The 26,281-nt window shown below is 42.4% G+C and overlaps 1 protein-coding gene across 1 annotated transcript in view; it reads left to right on the top strand.

Moving 5' to 3' along the window:
• Window positions 1-26,281, top strand: part of aqr (aquarius intron-binding spliceosomal factor) — a 52,603-nt gene that overhangs the window by 21,804 nt on the left and 4,518 nt on the right. Inside the window, exons 26-35 of the mRNA XM_069152499.1 lie at window positions 2,530-2,665; window positions 4,420-4,629; window positions 6,714-6,851; window positions 6,956-7,027; window positions 7,978-8,165; window positions 8,278-8,449; window positions 13,735-13,905; window positions 20,209-20,294; window positions 24,053-24,227; window positions 25,577-25,687. Of these exons, the coding sequence (XP_069008600.1) occupies window positions 2,530-2,665; window positions 4,420-4,629; window positions 6,714-6,851; window positions 6,956-7,027; window positions 7,978-8,165; window positions 8,278-8,449; window positions 13,735-13,905; window positions 20,209-20,294; window positions 24,053-24,227; window positions 25,577-25,687 (1,459 nt within the window). The remainder of the gene's footprint in view (window positions 1-2,529; window positions 2,666-4,419; window positions 4,630-6,713; window positions 6,852-6,955; window positions 7,028-7,977; window positions 8,166-8,277; window positions 8,450-13,734; window positions 13,906-20,208; window positions 20,295-24,052; window positions 24,228-25,576; window positions 25,688-26,281) is intronic.

The raw sequence follows: 26,281 nt of genomic DNA on the forward strand, positions 1-26,281 counted from the left end.
TATCACAGGGATACACAAAGCCTTTTAATTAATAATTCATTTACAACAATGTGATGGAATAGTTAAATAAATTCATGAATAAATAAATAATTACATGAATAGATAAATTTCATCTTAGTTTTCTAAGACCATTAGAATGTAAATTTTACTCTTTTCAGAAAGGAAGCCAATTTAAATCAATAGATGGAAACAGAACGGCAAATAACGATTATTTACATAATCCGTAATGTGTTGATTATTTTCTCGATGAATTGATTAGCTGTTTGGTCTTTAAAATGTCAGAAAATGGTATTATCATGGGAACCAGAATATATTCATGTTTAAGGAGCTGGAATCAAGGAATTCCTCCCTTTTTTTTTCATTGCAAAACTACTCAAGACGATTAATATGATCAAACTAATCAATTATTTGTTGCAGCTTAAGAGGGCAACATTACCTGAGTATAATTTGATGAAACTAACACAGCTTTTACACTAGTTTAAGAACTTTTTTTTTAAGACTCATGAACCAGCCGGTGCTGCTATAACTCATGTAGAACCAGTGAAAGGGAACAGAACAAACAGCTTCAGACAAGAAACACCAGAGTCCTGTTAAAGGATCCCCAATCATTCTGGGCTCTCTCAACCACTCTGTGTGTATGAGTGTGTGTCTGTGTGAGTGTAATGCCTTGAAGGAGAGTGACTCAGTTCCTACTACTGAGATGGGAAAAGAGAAGGTGGGGTGGCTGTGCATTTTAAGCACTCCTGACAGAGTTGAGGAAGGCAGATTATCTCAAGATACCCAAAACATTTACAGTTCTACATGACCGCTGCTATATTTAACACCCTTATTGAATGACTCAGACTGAAACGTAGTTTTTTTTTTTCTAGCAAGACTTTTTAGCCAGCTCCTGAATATAAATAGCTTAGCCTCACTGAATATTCATAAAAAATGTATGCTGTGACTATTTAAAGTTTCCTTATAGCTTAAATTCTTAATTACCACCTTTTCCATCTGTGGTACTGAGTGAATTACACCCTATAGCTCTTAGCATCACTTCTAAAAGACCGAGGGAGGGGTTATACATGTCTCTCATTTAATGTACCATTTGTATGACTGCTGCTCAGAGTGAGTGCACGAGTGTAGTATGAATTGTCTTGTATGAAAACTGGGGACTGCACATGAAAGCAGTCTCTTACATTATTAAATTATGCAGAAACACAGATATAAAAGGAAGAGCAGCATTTAATATGTTCCCGCCTGCCTGGCAGCTTCATAACAACATGCAGACTCCACACTTCTTCCACCCCAGTGACACGAGCAAGAGGAAAGAGCCAGGAAGTTTTAATTAACACTGTATACCACATAAAAAATGGAAGGCAGTGCTTCTCTGAATGCCTAACAAAGGGGAAGTTGCAGCATCAATTAACAATGCCTCTGTGCATTTCATAATAAATTTTGTGCTGTTTTAATGAGATTTTTTTTTAAGTAGATCTTGGTGGCAGCCCCGGGGGAAGCCATATTTACTGGATAGTCTATGTTTGTACCGCAGGTCGTATGTAAAGAAAACAATATTTGCCAAAACGTGTCATGATGCCACTTCAGTTTAAGGTGGAAAACAAATCCACCATCCTCATCCAGGTCCAAGCACAGCTGCTGCTGTTGTATTGGGTTTTGCATTTATTAGATTTTACGCAAAATATAATTCAGTCTTTTTGATAAATACCTGTGTATCTATTTTAGGTTTTCAGTATTAGGTAGTGGCTGACTGCATTACAGGTGTGTCTTCCTCACAAACAAGGTCATTTCCTTTTTTTTCTTTTTTTTTTTTTTTTTTTTATCTTATTTTATTCAGGCCAAACAGGCAAAGCAGTGTGATCTTCTTTGAGTCATCTGCTGACTGAGAATCTTTGCACAGGATCTAAAAATAGAGCCCACCTCTAGTATTACCCTGTGACTCCTCCTACTTCCTGTCTGTATGTGTTGTCTCATTACCATCTGATAATTTGAACAGTATTGTTTAGCTGCACAGTAAAATGCATTATAGAACCTGAAGAAAATCTTGTGTACCGTCAGGGACAGCGATTGCCCTCTTTAACCTCCGTACATACAGGAATTTACTCTACTTGCTGTTTTTAGTGTTCCATTTGGCAAAATAGGTGGATAGTACCTTGCCCTATTTTTGATATCACCTCCGCCACATCGCTGCTTTTTGAGGAGGTGCAGATGTCCCTCTGGATGGTTGCCAACAAAAGAATCCAACAAGAGAGTGTTTCGCGTTATCGATGACGTGTATAGAGTATGTAGAGCCTCGTTACTACATGAGGGGGTGTTGTCTGCAGCGGAAGACAAAATCGAGAAAATTACATGATATGAAAACAAGTGGAGTCGAGTAAAGCCGGTACTTATACATATATGTTATTAGGTATCTGGAATCAATACCCCACGATCAAGTCAATAGTTGTTTCTGCAGGTCTTTGTAACTGTGTGTTTATCCTTACACATAAAGGTGAACTGTTTTGTTGACCAGCTACACTGTGCTGTCTCCAGGTATGGCAGAGTAAACTATGTCCTGGCCAGAAGACTGGAGCTCCTCAGAGAGGTTGGGAGGTTCCAGGAGAGCTTGGACGTCCCGGGAGATGTTTCCTACACTTGTGAGACTGCTGGACACTTCTACCTCTACCAAGTAAGACCGTCACCAGGCTTGCATGGCTGCGTTTCTGATTTTGCACTTGGGTTCATATTTTGCATAATATTCCATCAAGCTGAAAGTCACTTCATTTGTAATAACACACAGGTTTACCAAACCCTCTCAAAAGCCCAGATGTTATTTGTTTTCAGTCAGCTCCTTCTTTCCTTCCATCTACTAGGCATCTAAACATCCTTGAAATGTATGTTTGGATTTTGGTATTGATTTGCAGGGAGGGAGAGTTTTGGGGATCCAAGAGATATTTTGCAGAATTAATTAGAATGGATTTCTGTAATGTTTGTCCTGTTCCTCCGAACATTTTTGTCAGTCAAAAACAGACATTATTGAAGTTTTCATTCCCCAGACTCGCTGCTCTTTTTGCTTCGACTGCAAATATTAAGAAACCTTCCCAATTCTTGCCTTTCATTTCTGTCCCCCTCAGACTGCAGGTGAAATGATACTGCAGACAGTTACTGACGGGTGTTCCCATGCTTCAGTATCAGGGGTCTAAAATAGACATGTTTTTTTCTGAAAAGAAATAGCTGTCATTTAAGTATGACATCACATCACAACAGCCATGTTAGACATTTATAAACAGTGCAAAGATGCCTGAGGCCTACTCTTGAATTTGGTCATAGTTCAAACTACATCCTGTTTAGTGAGTAAGGTGTTTTAGAAGTGACTATGGTCATTGCCAGATACTCTAGTGTCAGTGGTGTGTGTCTAATACTGTTCATGCTGCCATTTTTGCACTTCGCCAGGAGTCTGTCAGCTGTCTCTCCCATGCCACTGTGGTTCCTCATTAGTCTGATGAGACTGGATTCGCCAGCCACACTTCTTGTGCTTCTGAGTTCTTGTGTTTATTTTAACTCTGAAAACTAGCCATCAGTATCGGTATTGAAGATGCTGTCGAGAGGATGTTAGCACGGGTGAAACCTTGACCATTGGCTTACTCCTCTGTCAGAGGATACACAATATACACAACAGTGTATATTTATGTACATATGCTTAAGGTTTCCATGGTGGGCTTTATAGTTCATACAGACAGATACTTAACATGTAATTAAGCTGAGTCCTCTAGCAGACTCATTACTGCTTTCCTTAAAGTTGTTTTTCACAGGGGTATTTATAGAACTAGGCTACCCTGCTGTTTGGTTGAAGCTGGTTTATTAGGTGCTCAGCAGGAACGCTTCTGTAACAGTCAGGCTATCTGTTCTCATTTGTTTATTTGCTTGTAATGTGTTTTTTGCTATAGTTGAATTATTAGCAAAAATCTAGAATGCACCATTTAAGACAGGCAGAGCCCTGTAGGACTTTGTGTGTGGTCATACAGCATTATGGTAGACATCATCTAACCCGAGGCTTGTGCCAAGTGTTTTTCCATACAAGAAAGTACCTCTGTGATTTTTCTTATTTCATTGCTAAATAAAGCCAATGACTAAAACACCATTTAGTTATTGTCCAAGGTTAACAGTGCTGTGCACTCATAGTTCTTTTTTGTAAACAGGTACATTTTGTTTCTGTCCAAAGCTGCCCGTCATGCACATTAACACAGTCCAAGCAATTCAACCACTTCAAGCAATAAGAAATTGCCAGAAAAGCTTTTCTCTATTCATAAAGACCTGTTTGTATTTGTATGATAAAACAAAGTCCGATAAATATGCAATTCTCAAGCATCCACTCAACACAGAATATCACCACTGGCACTCATTCAGAGGGGGATGAATGACAGTTGTCTCTCCCCACTACAGGTGATATCTCGCTGGGAGGAGTACATGAGCAAAGTCCGGCCTAAACAGGGCAAGAACGTGGAGGTGGAGGCTGTCGCTGCTCACTTTCCCTTCCACAAGTACTTCTCCAACGCTCCTCAGCCTGTGTTCAAGGGCCGCTCATATGAGGAGGACATGGACATCGCGGAGGGCTGCTACCGCCACATCAAGAAGATATTTACCCAGCTGGAGGTAAGAACGTCACGTGCATTAGTTTCCTCACGGCTGAGCAACACCCAGCTGGATGTAAATAGGTTATTTCAGTGCAATAAGGCCAGTTCATTTTATTCATAGAGCACACGTCATTATATCTACCCTTAGTGTGTTTTTCATTAAAACGTACACCGCAACAAATAACATATGTTATGTACCCGTCCACAGAAGCTCAAATTAAAGATAAACCTATATGTGCTTTTGCTCGAATGCACAAACAAGCTCTGCCAGCTGTATCTGACCTTTTTTCTCAAGCTATTTGCCAGCTGTTTGTCCAGGTGTTGCACATTCTCTCATGCACAAGTAGCTGCCTTAGTGGCCACCGCATTAACAGGCTGTTGTACATTCATAGTGACTGGTCAGACACTAACTGTCTCTTTGTGGATGCTTTGTAACCCGTTAAAAAAAAAAATAAGCAACACAATAATAATGTCAAGTCTTTTACTTCTTATTATTCCCTGTCACTCTTTTTCACACTCGTTCACGCTCACAAACTCACAGCTGAAGATGTGTTATCATTCCTCCCCAGCCCATCGGCAATTTCTATAGGGATAACAAAAAAACCCATTTCAGAACACCAAGAAGGTCTCCGAAAAGCAATAATGAAGTTATTGGCTAAAGGTAATATCCCAACACGTGCGGTGACCTTGATTTATCTGGCTCGCCTCTGTATCACTGTATCACTGCATCACAGCACCTCTCCCTCCTCCCTCAGCCTCACCCATGCTGCAGTGAAATCTGTACACCCATTAAGAGGTATTGCTGTATGTGGTGCAGGCGTAGCAAATGCAGCATCCTGCTGAATTTGCTTATCTGTCTACCTTTTCAAATGTAAAAGCAGTTTTGAATAGGCTGTCATAGGAATATCCTCCTCCTGTTCAGTGCTAGACAGACAGACAGAGACACAATGTACCTCCTGGGTTCCTGTTCAGACATCTTCTGTTTACTCCTCTGCAGTCCCACCTTATCTTTCCTTCTTTTCTTTTTTTTTATACATTTTTTGTTTCTCTCTCTTCCTCCACTTCTCTGAGTTAGAATACAAACCATCTTGATTTCATACTTCAGCCACTCTGGAGCCATGGGGGTTAAAAATAGGCCTCATCAATATTGCATGTTTTGATTGGTTTAATATTAATGCTAAAATAGTAACACATCAAATATTTATACCCCAATGCTGTCCGAGTCTACTCCCTCCCTTCCTCCCTCCGTCCCCACTTCCCTGGCCCTACTCAGCTTGTGTGGCAACCTGAAAATAGCATGCCAGTTTACCCATATCCTCCCCAGCGTTTATTTATTTTTAAATAATTCCATGATATCAGCGTCCTGAAGTAAACTGATTTGTATATTCTCGCAAAACTGTCCCTAAATTCTCCATTGCAGTTTCATCCATGTAAGAAAATCTGTGTTTTAAGTGCTCCTCAAGCTGCAGTTATTGAACAACAAACTACACCCACTACACTCTCCACAGAAAATCCCTGCAGCTGTCTGGTCTCCTCATTACTGCATCATGGGAAAAGAGGAAGCTTGCTCCTAATGAGAGTAGAAAGCAGAGGGATTATGTTAATGATATGTTTCATTAAAAAGCAGAGTACTGGTGGCTGCTGGTCATGAAATTGTCCATCTGGACATTGTTGAAGTTCGGAGTTGTGTTTCGTCTCTGGGTATCACTTTGAATCAGGAACTTGGACAATGAAAATTGTCCAATTGGAGATATTCTAGTGGTCTGAAGATACGTTTATAATGATATGATGGCTGTGTTTTTTTTTTTATTATTGAGGTATTTTTTCTTTATATAGTAAAGGTGTTATTGCTTGAGGTAATCATATCATCCATATTTTTTTCTCAGTTCTGGTCCATCCTTTTTTATGATGTCTTAAGTTTCCTCTCACATCTGCAAAAAACTAAAAAAATAACAGAATAAACAATCACTATCTTAGTGATAGCTAACTTAATTCTTCATGATGTTTTGCCATTTCTTGTCCCAATCACACCTTTTTCTAAAATACTACTGTTCACCATGATTGGGTCCTGAACCTCACCTTCTCCCTCGTCTACTCCTGAAGGAGTTTAGGGCCTTTGAGCTGCTGAGGAGTGGACTGGACCGCTCCAAGTATCTGCTCGTGAAGGAAGCCAAGATCATTGCCATGACGTGCACACACGCTGCACTCAAACGTCACGATCTAGTTGAGCTGGGATTTAAGGTAGGCATTTCTCAGTTGACACAAAGGCTGGACAGCCTTGTCCATTTTGTATTTACTGCAGATAGTTTTAAAATTTGCACTAAACCGCTGATTCTCTTCATTAGTACGACAACATCCTGATGGAAGAAGCTGCACAGATTCTGGAGATCGAGACCTTTATCCCTCTGTTGTTACAGGTAACCGTCTCCTGACTAAGTCTTAAAACACAAACTCATGTTGTTTAACACCTATGACTAAGACTGAAAGTTTTAGCTGTTAATCTTGGCTGAAAAAATTACACTTGGAAAAAAAAATGATACTCTGCCAGGGATGAGCACTGTGTCACAAGCTCCCACATCAAGCCTAGTTTAATCCTTACCACAGAACTCAGCCTTTTACAACCTGACTCCCTGTTAAGGGCCTCAGACGATGTAATGGTGTTTGTCTTTGGTAGTTGTGCCTAATTGTCTGAGATAGTGCTAATTTCTGTGTACAGAGGAGATCATTAAGAACATCAATCTATCCAACAACGTTGTAAGAGCTCCTCTCTTTATCTCTCTTCACCAATGAGCCATAGTCTTGTGCTTGGTGTACCGACGTCACTGTGGACCTGTTTATTCTCCATCCCTCCCTCCCTCCCTCTCTCTGTCCAGCCATTCATCCTTACCAGGGATTTCAGTGGTTAAATGAGCTCTAGACTTACAGTGGTTGGAATATCAGATTTGTGTGAGGTCAAGCTCCAAATAAACAGCAGCTCATTAGTAAAATTTGGCAGTATGCGTAGACGTGAGTGAAATACTGCAGTGGCCCTTCATGCTTCCCTGCTGCACTTTAATTTCATTCCCTGCTCAAGATTGGATTTTACGTACACTATTTCATATTGTTGTGTCATTATATGAATGAAAATTGAATAAGGGTTGGGCAAAATGAGATTGCTATAGGGCACTGCAATTAGATATGTAAACATAGGTTAGATTTCACATGTCAGATGTAGATCCATAGAGCCAAAACGAGTACATGTGAATACATTTACTGCACATTTAGTTAGAGTAAAGGTAAACCTAAATTATCTGTTTAACATGTACTGGGCAAAATGCCTTTTCCGTTACAGGTGTTCTTACCACTTGTTCTCTCCACCTCTCTGTAGAACCCAGAGGACGGCTACAGTAGGCTGAAGCGTTGGATCATGATTGGAGACCACCACCAGTTGCCCCCAGTCATCAAGAACATGGCCTTCCAGAAGTACTCCAACATGGAGCAGTCTCTCTTCACCCGATTTGTGCGCCTCGGGGTGCCCACCATAGACCTGGATGCACAGGGCCGTGCACGTGCAAGGTGGGTCACACAGTGCTGGAGTCCGACTTAATTTTACAAGGGTGGGTGCTGTCCCGTCACTGGAAAGGCTTACAGTAACAACAATGTGACCTTATGTCTCACTGTCCTACAGTCTGTGTAACTTGTACAACTGGCGCTACAAACACCTGGGGAACCTGCCGCACGTCCAGCAGCTTCCCGAGTTCCAGGTGCCAAACCCTGGTCTGACCTTCGACTTCCAGCTCATTAATGTGGAGGACTTCAATGGGGTGGGAGAGTCTGAGCCCAACCCTTACTTTTACCAGGTCAGTAGTACAAACAAATACACGCAGATCATGAAATTGATTTAAACATATTTTGTTTGTCTCTTGTGATGCACATTCAAATCTCTTTGTTTTAAAATCTACATAAAAAAATGCAACAATTTCCAGAAAATAAAATGTTCACAACTGTAAATACCTGCTGTTGTGCAGTACATAACACCAGTATTCAGTATATATGTGGCACAGGTATATACAACGTTTGAACACCTGAAATGGTTTGTTACACAGTGTGTGGCCCTTTCCAGACAGAATTTATTCACTCCTTTACACAGATACACATTCATGCCCACTTAGTTTCACCAGAGCAGAGAAGCATATTCCTCCCTCGCCTCCATTTCCTCTACGTTGGTTGTTGTGCAGCGCTTCATTCATTTTTAAATTCTAATGGTTTAGCCACCGGTCCATATGATATATTCATCACTCTGCTTAGTTTGCAAGCTAACACTGGCTGCCCAGCACAAACCAGTGGGTTCGTCCTTCACACCAGGAGCCAGATTGTGTTTCATCATGACATTGCTGAGACACCAAGACTGTGTGTGGGCGGGCGGCAGGGTGGATAGGGGTGTTTACTTTGGCACCGGACCAGCTCAGGAGACCAAATATGTGGGAGTCAAATATAACAGCAAAATTCTTGTGACAGGAACAACATTTTAAGAAGGACTTTGAAATCTTTACATGTGACTTCATTGGAAGTGTTCTTTTGAATTATTCCAGAAATATACAACCTATAGATCTTGGAAAAGTTATACTATAAACACCTCATCTCCTGCATCTCTATAGGGTTTGCAGAAATCAGAGACACCCAAAGTTGATTTAGGGTTAATGTGTTCTTGTCTAATGATAAAAAATATCAAATCAAAGCTTTAAGTTTATAACCTGCATGTCCAATGAGCATTTCACATTTCTTCACTAATGTTATCGCTCCATTCAACACGATGCGTCCTCAAGTCCCTGAAGCTCCTTATTGTTCTTAAATCCAGATCATGTGCGTTTCTCGAGGCACCAGGTCACATGAACCTCAACTCCATTGGCCTGTTGCCATTTTTAAGGCTCCTCAGGGGAATTGGCAGTATCACTGCTTGAACACACACACACACACACACACACACACACACACACACTCACTCACTCACTCACTCACTCACTCACTCACTCACTCACTCACTCACTCACACACACACACACACACACACACACACACATACATGCACATTTATACGCACACACATGCACTTTCATAGGAACCAGAGGGGATAAATTTGACACTACAGAGGCAGTTGTATCCAGTGCGTGCTGAATACATGTCACAGCTGAACAAGCACTGCCACAGCCGCTGCTTTGCACTTACACAGCATCTGTGCACAAATCACACTAAACACATGAATGTGTAAGTGTGTGTGCATGCGAACAGACAATTGACAGTGGAAAGGTCTGCCTTCCCTGCTTCTTTGTTTGCCTCATTTGCTAAAGCACTTTCCATATTGAGTCTCAGCCCATTGACAGCACTTCAGTGTTGTCAAATGGCTCATGAAGAGTAAGATGCTTATCTAAATCCAAACCTTCTGTTTTTTGAAAATTGCCTTTCTCAGCCTCTGGGCGTGTTAGTCGAGACTTTTCTGCTTCACAAGCTGCATTTTAAATTGCATAAGAGCCATTGGTACGGTGGACTTTACTTACAGGTTGTCCAGATTTACACCTCTTATTACTATATTGTGTTTGTACACCGCAGTGTGTAGCCCTCTAACTTGTGCCCCTGTTTCATCTTTTCATCCTTTCTGGTCCTAATGTGGCCACTGGCTCAAACTCCGATGGGCTAGGTCTGACCTTGTTGTTATGGTTACCAACTTCTCTCGGGTGTTAGGGCATTAGATCTTATTTATGTTAAAAACATGCACGAGGTAGGCAAAGCTGTAGATGTCAACCAGATGTCTACTTAAATATTATTCTGTGTCTGTTTCTGTATGTGAGTGTGTGTGAAAGAGAGAGAGATGTGCATGTTTGTGGTTCTTGTGATCTTTTTTCTCTGCAGCCAAATTGTAAAACAACCTCATTAGTATTTATAATGGATGCAGATGCACAACTGAGAAGAGAGCTTTACTGAAACAATCTTGACCTTATATTTTGGATGAAGTGGGATCCTTACTTCTCTCAGTCCAGCCAAACTGAATAAGATAAGGTCATGCGGTTTCACTTACTCATCCTAAAATTATCTCTTGTCACTGACCAGCAGGCGGTGTTGAAAGCTGATTGTTATTTGGTAGATCGTCTTTGAATACAGCAACTCATAGCTGACATTTACTGTGTTGAATACATTGTCTTTGGAGAAACATGGTGAGGTTATTAAATATGTGAATTTGTGCCATTTGGAGGCAGGTAATAAGGGAAGAAGAACAAAGGCTGTCATTGTTTTTGATGTGTTGACTCCAGTGCAGCTGGATCGGGAACTGTTGATGAATCTGCATAAATTATTATCAAAGATGTGAGGATGCAGTCCACGTTTAATTGAAAGCAGATGAATAATGCATACCGTTGGCTTTTTTCTTTTCTTTTTCTCGGTCACATCTGAAGGGCAGAGTGTAGCCTTGGAGACAGGATGCACAAGCTGAGGAATTTTGTTGATGTTGTTTCAGGGCCTCAATATTTGGAATTGGAAATAAGAGATAAATATATTTTTTTAAAACGGGTGTGTTTACATGTGTCGACAGGGACAATGTTTTTATATGCGTTTGTTTGAATATTTACATTTCATTTATAAATGCAGTGGGCTGTCGTGATCTAAAAACAAGCAGCACCATTTTGGAGAATCATAGCTTTTCTGGTTAAAATGTAAATGTGTTGATATTGTGTTGATATGGGTAGTGTATTATAATAGTATTTTGCCTTCATAAGATTCTGACTAATGCAACTTTTGATGATGAATTCGTTTGTCACACTTCTGAACACACAATTTTGCCTTACCCTTCTCTTCCCTTATCAAAGCCTCAGTAGAAATATGCTATTCAGAATTTTGTACCAGCTGCCTAGTGATAGCGATGTTGAGCTCTGTCTGAGCTAATTAGTTTCAGTCCAATCAGAAGACTGCTCATGCATCTCATGAATGACTGGGATTTATCTGTCTGAAAAGGTAAACACTCAGCAGGTGAGAAGGGGCTACAGTATATGGGATTAAAAGAGTCTTATTAGCATTCACAAACAAATGTCAAGTTACGTAACTCGTAAAACACAATGCACAAATATACAGTGGGGCAAAAAAGTATTTAGTCAGCCACCAATTGTGCAAGTTCTCCCACTTAAAAAGATGAGAGACGCCTGTAATTTTCATCATAGGTACACTTCAACTATGAGAGACAGAATGGGGGGAAAGAATCCAGGAAATCACATTGTAGGATTTTTAATGAATTAATTGGTAAATTCCTCGGTAAAATAAGTATTTGGTCACCTACAAACAAGCAAGATTTCTGGCTCTCACAGACCTGTAACTTCTTCTTTAAGAGGCTCCTCTGTCCTCCACTCGTTACCTGTATTAATGGCACCTGTTTGAACTTGTTATCAGTATAAAAGACACCTGTCCACAACCTCAAACAGTCACACTCCAAACTCCACTATGGCCAAGACCAAAGAGCTGTCAAAGGACACCAGAAACAAAATTGTAGACCTGCACCAGGCTGGGAAGACTGAATCTGCAATAGGTAAGCAGCTTGGTGTGAAGAAATCAACTGTAGGAGCAATTATTAGAAAATGGAAGGCATACAAGACCACTGATAATCTCCCTCGATCTGGGGCTCCACGCAAGATCTCACCCCGTGGGGCCAAAATGATCACAAGAACGGTGAACAAAAATCCCAGAACCACACGGGGGGATCTGGTGAATGACCTGCAGAGAGCTGGGACCAAAGTAACAAAGGCTACCATCAGTAACACACTACGCCGCCAGGGACTCAAATCCTGCAGTGCCAGACGTGTCCCCCTGCTTAAGCCAGTACATGTCCAGGCCCGCCTGAAGTTTGCTAGAGAGCATTTGGATGATCCAGAAGAGGATTGGGAGAATGTCATATGGTCAGATGAAACCAAAATAGAACTTTTTGGTAAAAACTCAACTCGTCGTGTTTGGAGGAGAAAGAATGCCGAGTTGCATCCAAAGAACACCATACCTACTGTGAAGCATGGGGGTGGAAACATCATGCTTTGGGGCTGTTTTTCTGCAAGGGGACCAGGACGACTGATCTGTGTAAAGGAAAGAATGAATGGGGCCATGTATCGTGAGATTTTGAGTGAAAACCTCCTTCCATCAGCAAGGGCACTGAAGATGAAACGTGGCTGGGTCTTTCAGCATGACAATGATCCCAAACACACCGCCCGGGCAACGAAGGAGTGGCTTCGTAAGAAGCATTTCAAGGTCCTGGAGTGGCCTAGCCAGTCTCCAGATCTCCACCCCATAGAAAATCTGTGGAGGGAGTTGAAAGTCCGTGTTGCCCAGCGACAGCCCCAAAACATCACTGCTCTAGAGGAGATCTGCATGGAGGAATGGGCCAAAATACCAGCAACAGTGTGTGAAAAACTTGTGAAGACTTACAGAAAACGTTTGACCTCTGTCATTGCCAACAAAGGGTATATAACAAAGTATTGAGATGAACTTTTGTTATTGACCAAATACTTATTGTCCACCATAATTTGCAAATATATTCTTTAAAAATCAGACAATGTGATTTTCAGGAATTTTTTTTCTCATTTTGTCTCTCAGTTGAAGTGTACCTATGATGAAAATTACAGGCGTCTCTCATCTTTTTAAGTGGGAGAACTTGCACAATTGGTGGCTGACTAAATACTTTTTTGCCCCACTGTATGCACAGCGATGTGTATCTATAAACATGTATCTGTGCCTCTAATTCATTACTTCGTTGTTTGTACATCAACCTAGCATTTGTAATTGGAAATATATTTATGAATACTAATTAGACTGTTTTAATCCTATACAGTAAAAGAGAATGAGAACAGCAAGGTGTCAAACACATCAAACAGCTGTGGGTGTACCAGTAGGAAGAGAGAACCGTGTGCATCTATGGACATCTGTCCCAAAAAAAATTGGGGGGGGGGGGGGCGGCTCTAATTCTGAGGTCATTTTTGCAGGCAAAAATGTTATACTCGATGTATAATGTAAACAGAATCTCTTCAACATCAGTTTGTCTTTTTCACAGGACTCAGGCAATAGTCAATATGTTTAGTTACAATAATATAACGCTACCTTTTCTCTCTCTCTCTTTGTGAAGAACCTGGGGGAGGCGGAGTATTCTGTGGCTCTCTTCATGTACATGCGTCTGTTGGGCTACCCTGCTGACCGCATCAGCATCCTCACCACCTACAATGGACAAAAACACCTGATCAGAGATGTCATCAACCAACGCTGTTCTGGAAATCCATTCTTCAGCCAGCCCAACAAGGTGAGCACCAGCTGGAACAGACAAGTAAAAAAACAGCAGATCATTTTTGTGAACACTGAACATTTCAAGTTTCGTGTTATGAACCACAAACAACTGGAGGAAAAAAAAAACACAGTGATATGGGACAACTGTGTATCCATCCGTGTTCTGTGTAATCTTTGTGCAGTATATTTTGGGGTATTTCTTAAAAGGAAATTTCTCAATGACACCTGACAGACTTTTACTCTTTCACGGTTTCACATGCACTACGTTTCATGCGGCATCCTAACACTGAAGCACACCCGAGTCCACATGCAATATCACTAAAAGGTGTCACATTTCTTCTCTGCTGTCAGGAAGGAACCCCCCCAATCCCAGCAGACATGTTTTCACCTCATAAATATATGTAGGACTCAGGCTAGTTTAGTGGGAACATACACAACACACATGACCTACACATGAAGAGCTTCTTCACACCTCTGGATGTCAGCTGCAATCAATGCACCAACAACATCTTCTTCACCGTCACACTGACAAAAGAAATTCACAGCTCTCAATTCTCACAAGGCTTTTGGTGTTTCTGCCTCCCATTATCACAGACACACACACACACACATACACACACACACACACACACACACACACTCTTCTCTCCTTCCCTGTGCAGTTTAAGTGGATTTATACATTTTAACTACAGATTTTCCCACCAGCCTTTTATCCTCATCATGTAACATACAGTAATATTTGAGTTTTAGTGAATCTCAATGGTTCCTGTTGGGTAGAAGAGGGAGTGGCTCATTAAGAATCTTGATTTACTTAAACAGCTACAAGTATGTTTTTTCAGTGGCTTCATTGTCCGACTCCATCATATCATGAGACTTTTAAAGCCAGTCATAAGACCAGATTGAGCAGGACACTTCCTGCATACCAGCCAACTGCATACCTCTGTAAATCTAACTCAATGAAGTGTGTCTGTCTGTCTGTCTGTCTGTCTGTCTGTCTGTCTGTCTGTCTGTCTGTGTGTGTGTGTGTGTGTGTGTGTGTGCGTGCGTGCGTGCGTGCGTGCGTGTGCGTGTGTGTGAAGGAGTGTGAATGCAGGAAACATGTCAATTCTGTTCATAACTGAAGGATACTGTTGGGTAGTCTTCATCTAGCCTGAACTCCTCGTGTCTCTCCTCTTTTTCTTTCCTTTCTTTACACCGTGTTAAATCAGTAACCCCGCTGGCACAGTCTCCCATCCCTATTCTGTTTGTACCGATAAATTACTCACTTTACTCACTAGCCTCAGGTTATCTTTTCCTCTCGCTTCATTCCTTTTACCAGGCCCACATCTTCTCACCTTTCTTCGGTGTCTGTACTTTATGCTTTTCACACACTTAACAATGTCACAGACTATTCAGTCGTTGCAGGGAAAGTAACAGGATTAGAGTGAAAACAACTTAAACAGTTATTCTAAGTTGTTTTTTTGTTCGTAGTAACAGAGGGTGCTCTCGAAAATATCAGGACCAGTTTAGAAGTGTTGAATTTTTTTTGGTGTTTGTTGTCTAGTTTAGAACTAAAGCAAAGTAGTTCTCCACACTAGCCTGTTTATGAAGATGAAAGAGGAGATCTCGGGCAAAAACATCAGCAGCGAGTCTCTTGATCATGTTACCAATATAAAGCCTAAATTCTGTTTCTTCATCTTTTGGCCTTAAAAATCATTCTCAATATTATCATGATTTATGATTTATATACTAAGTATTTGAAGTTATTCTGCATTTTAAATCCTTCTGGATTTTCTGCCTCTGCGAGAGTCTTGGCTGGAGGCATTATATTTTTCGGGTTGTCACCTCCTCCAGGAATTTTCTTCAAACTTGGCACAAACATTTACTTGGATGCAAAAATAATTTAATTAGATGTTGGTGGTCGAAGTCACTGTGACCTCAAAAAACACATTTCTGGCCATTAACGCAAGAATTCATACACTTGTTTCCCACAAAAGTCTAAAAGGGTGAAGTGATGATATTTTATATCCAAAGGGACAAAGATCAACTTCATTGTGACATAATAATGTTCTGCAAAAAAAAACATTTTTCTGGCTATTGTTCAACACCATAACTCAGGAACAGAAGAGGAAACTGACCATATTTTACATTTGGTCAGATACTGAATTGGTGACACTAATCTTGGGTGTCCACCTTAAACATTTTGTAATTGTATAGATCTGTGTGTGAGAAGTTTTATAATTTTTAGCTTCTTTGCAGCAACATCCATATTTGAAACACTGTTGACCGTCTTGCAGTAATTCTAGTTCTTCTTATTTTCAACAAATGTCATGAAAAGAACCAACAATGTGAGTTTGTCTCTCAGTACTTTGCCAACTTTCCTAACTTTGTGACAGTCTCCCTGAACCCTGTTTGTTACTACTGAAGAGTTAAAAATGGGTCACTGATATATTGGGGCCATTTTGTGTAGAAACAAGTAGGCAGGAAGTGGATCCCTGCGAGTCATTTATAATAGCAGTTTGGAGTCTAAATTAATGTTGCGTTCTACCACCTGCAGGGCTGGTGTGTGCCCACTGAGTTCCTGTTGTTGTGTCTGTAGTTTGTGCAGCGCTACCCTACCATGTTGCTCTGTGTCTCAGGATAGTCCCTGTTCTGACAGCTGGCCAGAAATTGTGCTTAGCTATGTAAAATGTCCTGCAATGTTAAGACATAAAGCGTCATTCAGCGCGCTCATGGACTTAGTCAGTATGCATGTCCAGTAATAAAGTGACAGGAGTGACAGCATGTTAGATTGGCTGAGATGAAAGATAGCCAGGGAGGGGGAGAGAGACGGAAAAGAAAGAGGGGCTCTTGTGGGGAAAATGCTGAGCAGCTGAAAGGTCATGGTGCTGAGCTTTGGGTCCACAGTGTGTCTCACAATGTGTCACAATGGCTAAAACCAAGCAAATGTCAACAGCCAGCTTACTTTACTGTGATGACTTTTAATTAGACAGAAAAGGAGAGGAAGGCCAGTTAGCACCAGTCGCAGTCCTCGAATCAAACACTCTAGCTGAAGCTGTCTGCTGAATCTCACACACAGCACTTCGCATACATACAGTGTGCATGCAGTTATGCATTTTTAAACGTCAGGAAAGTATTTATTCATCCAGGTCACAAGCCAGAGCTTTAAACTGCAGAACCTCACTCCAACAAAGCAGTAATACATTGTTACTAATGTGTCTTCAGTTAGTCAGGTTGCCAGGATCTGCTGGGTCAAAGAAAGATGAATAGGAGACAAAAGATGTGCCTGTTTATTGTTGAATTCATGTTATGTCCTCCTCTGTAGCTCTTCCACACGCATGAACTTAATTTACTGAGAGCAGGAGTCTCCTTTACAACACAAAAACTGTGTGACCGGAACCAGGATGTCTTTTAATCTGATATGTTGACATAAATGAGAAACATGTGATTTCCCTGCATTCTTTATTTTTTCATTTTTTTTTTTTTTAGTCAGACATGACACCCTGAGACACGAGGACGTGAGACTGTTGCCTCTGCCATCTCTGGGTGTCTCTTGTGAAAAATTGAAGAATCCATCAGTCTGACTTCTGCACATTGCAGGCGGTAATTGCCATGAATAAGACATAGCAGGATGGATAGAGTCAGTAACAAAGACAGAAAGAGAGCAGAGATCCATGGCTGACTATTAGCTGAGAGAGAGTGTCATTGTCTTCATGACAATGAGAAAAAGGGTGAGATGATTGTCAGTAAAATAGCTTCTCTAAGCAGCAAACCTGTGTCTGTCTGTCTGTCTGTCTGTCTGCCTGCCTGCCTGCCTGCCTGCCTGCCTGCCTGCCTGCCTGCCTGCCTGCCTGCCTGCCTGCCTGCTTCCCTGTGTCCACAGACATGCCTGTGCCACAATGACATGACCTCTGTAATTCTCTCTCTCTCTGGAAGATTTCTCATAAATAACTAAACACCATGCAAAATGCTACGCCTTGGGGAGATTGTCGATCCGGGCTTCGCTGTCACTGTCTGTGGGTTAAGAATAACTCGCTCTCTTCAGCACCCCTTCTCTCCAAAACAAGACTCCCTGTTTCATTCATTAAACATTTGACTTGAACATACAGCCCCACGATGCCTCACGCTCTTGTAAAAACCAACATATCGTTGCCTCTTGTGCTGCACCTGTTTCACATAGCAACAGGGAGACATAAATATATACCTCATTAGCACCATCGCTCTCACTTTTGCACGCGCACAACACACACACACACACACACACACACACACACACACACACACACACACACACACACACACACACACACAAAAACAAACACACTCTGCCTAGATTTTCTTCCTTTTATCCAAAAGGGCAAAGAGAGTTCCAGGTTCACCGAAAGTTGACCTCTACAACAGGAAGTAACCACAACCGCCGGATGGTTTATATAGCATGGCTGGTTTGTATGATGGTTGCTGTAGTCCTGGGCCTGTGTGGCTTCTCAGTAGCAGCTGTTGTCCTATTGATCCACTGTAGAGCATGGATCCATAGAGAGCGCAGGCCAATCTCTCTCTCGTTTTCAGCATATGGCCTATATAACTGTGGAGTAGTGTTTATGACTTGTTTTGTCTATGTAACCTCATGTAAGTTGCTAAATGGAAGGTTGTAGTCAGGCGTGTGAATCGGAGTGAATTCGAAACACGGATTGAATTTCGCTGAGATGCACCTTAGGAGTTGTCGTTAACTTCTCCCCTGAATTTTGTATGCTCACACACTTGTGCTATTCGCTTTTAATCTGACAAGATTTTTTTTTTGAGTCATGTTGTGTATCACATAACTTTGAGGGTGTCCAAAGTAGCCATTTGAACATGACAATATTATCACAGGTACACAAAAAGTCTGTGCTACATGCTCGAAGACAGAAGAGTCCTGAATCCTTTCGAGACCAAATTCATCGTCACACTCAAAAGAAACCCGGCCACGGACTGTTCAGGTGACGTGCGAGATGATCAGACTGTCTGTAAAATCTGATTTATGCGCGTACGTGCTTGTGATCTGATATGTAGGAAGTGTGAACAGTCACAAATCACAAAATCTGATGTTAGATATGTCTGCTTTAATCAGATTTCAGGGTTGTTGTGTGGGGGTTTTTTTTGTGGTTGTTTTTTTTTTTTTATCCCTTTTTCTTTCACTTTTGACTCCATGTAAAGTTCATGGGTTCATCACTCGTAGGTGAAACATGTTATCTTAGTGGAGGACGGAGTCAGTCACAGCTGGTCTGTCTGAACCACACTCCTCGCTGGCAGTGACAGCTGCATGAACTAAAGCAGAGCAGTTATGCCTCCTGTGTCCCCAACGCTGTCTCATTATTTTTTATAAAACCTGCACCGCGGCTCCACATCGCCATGTGGTATATGAGCAAACTCATTTCATTAACGTCCATTTTAGTTTTGTTCATGTGATCTGCTTTTACTTTCAGGCGCAATGTCATTACTATAGCAACCAGTGTAATAAAATAAGGATTGCCACACAAAGATCAAATCGGAACACTTTCAATACATAATGCAGCCTGTCACTCAGCAGAGATACGGATTTGCAAATGATCAGATTTTGACTGCCGGCCGTGGTCTGCGGGAGCAGCTCACACGTTACGGTGCTGCTAGAGCCGTCTGCGCGCGCTGTTACGTTTTTACAGGGTTGCATCTCGGTAATTTCACCGTCCTTCTATCAAGATTCAAGTGCGTGCGCTTTCTGTTGTCTTTATTATGTAAGGTAACGTCACTGACAAAACACAGCTCTGTTCTCTGCGAGGATCAGACCGCTTCCCAGCAAGACAGGATTACCAGAGTATGAAAGCAAATTGGCTGACACGAGTTCCCTTTTGCTTTGAGAAAAAAAAAAAAAAATGCCAGAGAAAGCCACTTCATTCTCCGTCTCCCTGAAATAATCTCTGATTCAGTCAAGCAGCGTGGCCCCGAGTACCTTGGCCCTGATTCTCAGGGGCCCCAGGTAAGAGGCCAGTGGTAGCAAATGCCCTCTAAGCCGTATTAACCCTGCCGGCTGCCCATGTGGCCCACAGCGATAACGGCAATAACAAGAAAACGCCGGCGCTCGCCGTTCTCCCTCAGAAATAAATAAAAGAGTTTAAGACGGAAAGCAGTCTCACTCATGTTTCTAAACATTTCAGCTAAATCCATCCACCTGCCTCAAATGCAAACACTCATTTACTTTGCAAAGTGCATCAGCTGCCCGAGCGTAGTTAGCATATCTTTGATATTTATGTGTTTGTGTGTTGTTTTGTTGAATAATGAATATGTTTGTGTGTGTGTGTGTGTGTGTGTGTGTGTGTGTGCGCAGGTTACAACGGTGGACAGGTTCCAGGGTCAGCAGAACGACTACATCATCCTCTCACTGGTCCGCACCAAAGCTGTGGGACACCTAAGGTAATTACCTCCATGCATGCCAAAGCAGAAAAATAGACCTGATCCAAAATAGCCTCCCGCCTCCCAGCAGCAATTCTTCCATAAATATAGTTGTGTAATAAGAAGTACACCTAAGATAAACATCCTCCAGAGAAACAACACGGCACAAACGTTGCGACTAAACTCTCTTGAGACGGCTGATCTCGGGAGGCTTTTCTCTTTTTGTCATGTGGAACTACTAAGCGATGCTTGCTGAAGGAAGTAACTGTTGCTGCGTTAACGTCTGTGTGAGCTCAATTTTAATACGAGGAAGGATAAAGGTGCTTCAGGACAGGAGCTGACTAGTTTTTGGTCTGGTTTAGGGAAGCCGTTGTGCTCTGATGATTGGGCTGAGAGTGACAAACAAAGAGCTCATTTCTGATCAAAGGCAAACTATAAAGCAGTCGGTGAGAGACACGATGGATAACCGGCCTTTTCACACCACGTCCCATTGTTCTCCCGCTCAACTATTCTCCCTCTCCGGCCTCTCCTCAGCGTCGTCTCCTGATCTCTCTGCTCCCTCTCCTTCTCGGTTCCCTACTCATTTCACCGAATTGATTTGCAGTCGAGTGGCCTTTCACTCCTCAGCTGCCGTGAAATCCAAACGAGGTCTTTATATTTCATGTTTTTAATTCCAGACAGTCGCGGCCGAACCCATCCACAGAACTTCTTTACTCCACGCTGGCTGTGATGTACAGTAGCTGCTGCTGGAATCGCACGGCTCACGGCTTTATCACAGCGTGTTCACCCGCCCTCACATCGGACCGTCTGCAAATTGGACCCCCGGAAACAAATAAAAAGCCATTCCTTTTGCGGCCAAATACAAGCTCCCCTTCTACACCCCCCCCCCCCCCCCCAACCCACAGCGTTGCTGAGAAAACACTTAAAAACTCTATTTTGTTCTTTCCTCATCTCCCAGATAGAGCAGTGACCTGATGTAGTCGAGAATGAGAGTGCAGCAGGCCACGGAGAGCGCTAGTTTATCTTGCTGGCAGGGCCTGCTCTCGTCTATGTATCATTCATTTGATCTTGTCTTACACTGGATATTACATTATTTATATATATATTATTCTCAGTGTTGCTATTATTCAGTGTGGAGGTAAAAAAAATAGTCCTGGTGCTGCTATTCTCCTGGATTAGGATTTTTTAACAACAATGACTTTCAAGGCCATGAAAACCTAGTTTCATATCGGCGTCTTCACTATGAATGACAGATTCCTGCATGAATACACGTCATCTTAGTTTATGAGTATGAAACTTTTTTTTTTTTTTTAACTTTATTTCGGATTTTGATTTTGACCAATATTTATTGTTGCACTTTGGCTGTCCAAGATTTTAAGTTGAAAGTGATTAGAGAAATGTGGTCAAACTGTGGTCCTAGATTGCACTAATTGGACACATCCAAACTCGGGCAGTCAGAACTTTAAGACCCAAGTTCTCACAGTGTGACTGCTGTTAAGACCAACCAATCAGAAGAAGTCATGAAATGATGATGTTGAAGACATTGACCGTTTTCAATTTAAAGAAATAAACACATGCACGCACGAAGCAAAAATAACGGAGACGAAGGAAGAAAAAAAAGCTTGTGTGACTCAAAGAAGAAAACCAAGTTCAGAGAGCGAGATGTAGATTTTTACGAGACCCACCTCACACAGTGTAACACAACACATTTACACAGTCCTTGTTGTACAGTATTTGCCTGTAAATGGGGAAATTCAATTTCAAATATGTTAGAGGCCGAAAGTCAAATGTTTTGATTAAGAGCACTTAACTTATTTAGTATTTAGTGGATAGAAGTGTTCAACTTTAATAATATAACAATTAAAATATCAATAAAATATTTTGTTAATCCCATTTTGATAGATTTATTAATATCCATTCATATCTTGGTGTCCCTGACGCTTCTGAATGGTCGAAGGAGCAATGATTAATGGGAATTCCTCATGCCGTCCATTGTGTTTTTTTTTTTTTTTTTTCCCATACTGGGATCACTGTGGTGTACCGCTGACTATTACCTCTCCATTCTCCTCCTCCTCTTCCTCTGTCCACTGTTCCTGCGTCTCTCCTCATGGCAATCTGCTGCCGTGACAACCGCAGGGGACCCAGCTGACCATATGATGAGCTGACCCTTGCTTTGACAGTAGAAGCATTCCTGCTGATACGCATGGGCACGCTCACATGCAGGAGCGCACACACTTTGACAGGGAAGCACAGATCCAGACACGCTCTGACATGTACACGCACACACACACACACGCGCACACACAAACACACATATGTGGGAACACACACAGAAATGGTATTCGTCCACTTTGCCCTGTCATGTCACACAGCACAGTCCAGGTGGGCGTCTCTTAGTCGTGCCATGTCCACAGGCTATCGGGCTTCATGATTGGTTCCTCTCCTCTACAGCTCTGTGCTCATTGGTGTAGGCTGTTGGAGTTTGTCTCTGTGGAAATATTGTGCTTTCACGTTTAATTTTGCCCCGTTTCTTTGTTTTGGCCTGAAATGTGCAGTCATTTATTTACTTATTTATTAGTGTATGGGCTGCTCACGCGCACCCTTCACGATACTTCCCATAAGCCTTTTTCGGCACATTCACGAAACTCATCACGCGTATTGCAAAGATTAATCCTCTTAATCTCATGAAGTGCTCAGGTGGACTCTACATTCCACAGTTTTTGGCTGCATTTCAGTATGTGCAATGTGTTGGTGTGTATCTGTGGCTGCGTCGACAGAAACACGATAGTGTGCCATATTCATCTACATCAAACAGCATGGTTTTCAGTGAGCCAAAGACTTCCTCCCTCTCAAGTGCCGTGTCGTCTTCCAAGCTCTGTGGTTCTCAGTAACACTATGTTTTTGTCTCAATACTGCCAATTTCGGACGTCAGCTAGATGGTTATATTTTGCACCGTTCCATGAGGTCATCAAAACAACCCAACACAGACAGATTTGACAGGATAAAAATAGGTTGAAAGGAACCCCCTTTTTTTTTTATTTTTTTTTATTGGTACACTTTGTGACGGCGCACATTGTTGTGGCTTTTGAAAGCCTACCAACGTCCTCCGCCTTCCTTCCTGCATGTGTTAACATACAGTAGAGAAACAGACTGGAGCTTAACTTTTGTCTCACAGTGTGTTAAGATCCAGTGCTCGCTGTGTGTTTTTTCAAGCATTCAGACTTCTATATAGACCGATATATAGACCTTCAGTGGCATTATCTCACTGTGGGGAAGATAAACAGCCACTTTTGGCTGGTACAGCAAGCACAAGCAGGATTCCTCCTTTTCTCAGAGAAATAACTCCTCTGTTGCTAATCTCTTAATTCTACTGGATGTCAAGAGAAAGTAACCTCTCTACCCTTTTCTCTGCTCGCCCTCCTCTCCCTTTTCTTTGTCTGCTGTGCTTATCCACGCCCTTAGCCTTCCACTCTTTTATTTCGCTCTCGGCATCTATATTTGCCCCCCCCCCCCCCTCACCTAGTGCTGCCTATCCTTGACTAAACCTCTCTCCTCCTACGCCACTTTGCCTTTTCCCCTTCAGTCTTTCCCTTGATCCTTTCACTGCGATCCTTTTTACTCGAGTTTTTGTTTTTGCCCCCTACACATAGCTTCTTCTCTTCTTACAATTTCACACGTTCCTTCCCCACCCCTTCACGTCTCTTTGATTCCCTCCCCCGAACCTCCCCTTTTACATCAAACCAATTATCAACTCTTTTTTCTCTCTATCCCCCCCACAGGGACGTCAGGCGTCTCGTGGTGGCCATGTCAAGAGCCAGACTGGGTCTGTACATCTTTGCCCGAGTGTCACTGTTCCAGAACTGCTTCGAACTGACTCCTGCCTTCAACCAGCTCACTGCCAGACCACTGCAGCTGCACATCAGACCACACGAGTACTACAGCCAGGAACAGCCTGTACGTGCGCGCGCACACACACGCGCACACACACACACACACACTCACTAGTCTACTGAGGCGCAAAACTCTCCTACTTCATTATATTTGGCTGATTATGAGGTACTCAAGCACCAGATCTGCTGATAAGAAATGAGCTTACTTTCCCACGTTCCGGGCCCAGCGCCCATTTCCCCATCATCTCAACCACGTCAGTGTTGCCACGGCACCCCCCCCCCCCCCACCCAATGACTTCTGCTTAATCCTGCCTCTATATTCTGAATGGAATCTCCAATCCCGTTGGTCCTCACTGGTCCCCGTGTCTTACCGCAGCTTTGCCCATAGGCCCCGGCCTGTTCACAGCGCTCTGCAGGGACCATCTGCAAGCGGGGGGGGGGGGGGAAACACGGGTCCTGACTATATTTAACCCCCAAAGGTCAGAAGGCAAACCCGTTGCATGAGACGGCTGCTGTCTGGTCAGTGTGTCTCAATGACGGGCGTGCGTGGCAACGGGGGTGTCTAAAATACCCAATAGCCTTTGACACTTCCCGTGTCTCTCCAGTGTTCGTCCCCACCGGGGACAGCTCTTTCGGGCGCACACATGCGGCCCCTGCCTAGCCCATCTATCTGGAGTCACTAAACCCCTGCTGTTTACACGCAGATGCAGACTCCCAAGTCAGATTTTGTCCGGCAACACTCGACCGGAGCTGTCGTGGGCTAGTTAACGGTGCTAATTCAGAAGTCGGTATACAAACACAACTGCTCAATGCAGCACTATTAGTAGGTAGAAGTGGAGAGAGAGTAAAACGTGACGTATAATCACTGGGAAACGCATTAACGCCCCAGTTTTTTTTGGTGTTTTTTTTTTACTATTTATTTTACTGCAACTTAACTGTGTATGTTCTCACATTTCAATTCTACAGTATCGAAGCTTTCGGTCTCATCCACTTTGCCGTGATGCCCACAGGGCCACCGGGAGCATCACCCCCCCCCCCCGTATTTAGGAGGCAAACAGCACAGCAGAATAAATATTCTGCTCGCCTCACTCCTCAGTTTAGGCTGCAAGGCTCCGTCTGCATACTAATACCGTCAAATTACAAACTCTGCATCCTCCACTTCTTTTGATATGTGAGCAGCGATCGCTGGAGGGAGGAATTTGCTTTCAAATAAGAAACGGGTAACAGCGAGCAGGTGAACTGCAGTTTCCTGGCACATTTTTTTTTTTTTGCCTCAGATCAATACTTCAGCAGGTGGTGCCTGAAAGAGTGACTGCCAACAAGACAGAATTATTCATTATCATTCTCTTCACATCCCTTCCCGGATTCAAAACAGTCCTTCTCTTATTGAAATCCTTTGTTTCTGCGCTTCAGAGAGATGCCTCCGGACAGGCCGACCAAATCGTGAAGAACATGCCCGAGATGGCCAACCTGGTGTACAGTATGTACATGCACATGATCCAGAACTCCCAGAAGTACAGACAGGTAAGAACCTTCGACTGATTGTCTCCAAGAAAAGGTTTAAAACAACCAGCAGTGCAGACGCGACTGTTTATCGAGGGGTACTACAGCATCATAAACTCCTCTTCCGTCATTCACCTTTAAACTTTTAATTTATGAAAGTGACAGAGAGTGTTTTTTTTTTTCAACTGTATCTTTCAGTCTCATGGAGTGTCTCTTGTGCTCATTTAGAAAGAATAGTAGATGACACTAAGAGAACACGTCAAAAAGGGAGAGATGTTATCCACACTATGCATTTTCGAGACGGTTGTGTGTGTGTGTGTGTGTGTGTGTGTGTGGTGTTAAACGTAACCTCGGCAATGTTTGTGGAATGTGTTTTTGGGTCCCACACATCCGAGTCTTTCAGGAATAGCGATCGAGATTGAAAGAGCTTATTTTTTTTTTTTTTTTTAGCCAATCATTCTAAAACAAATGTTCCAGGAATGTTTGTTTTCAGAACGTTCCTGAAAACCAGTTGCTGATTGAGAAATAGCAACAGAGTGCAGATTCACTGATCTTCTTTTCAGCCAAAGACTGGATGTGAGACACACAAACTGAAATAGAGATTTAAGAACTGAA

Source organism: Embiotoca jacksoni, unplaced genomic scaffold (genome assembly GCF_022577435.1).
Source record: "Embiotoca jacksoni isolate LCO1_2020_lvr unplaced genomic scaffold, fEmbJac1.0.p SCAF_18, whole genome shotgun sequence".
NCBI lineage: Eukaryota > Metazoa > Chordata > Actinopteri > Embiotocidae > Embiotoca > Embiotoca jacksoni.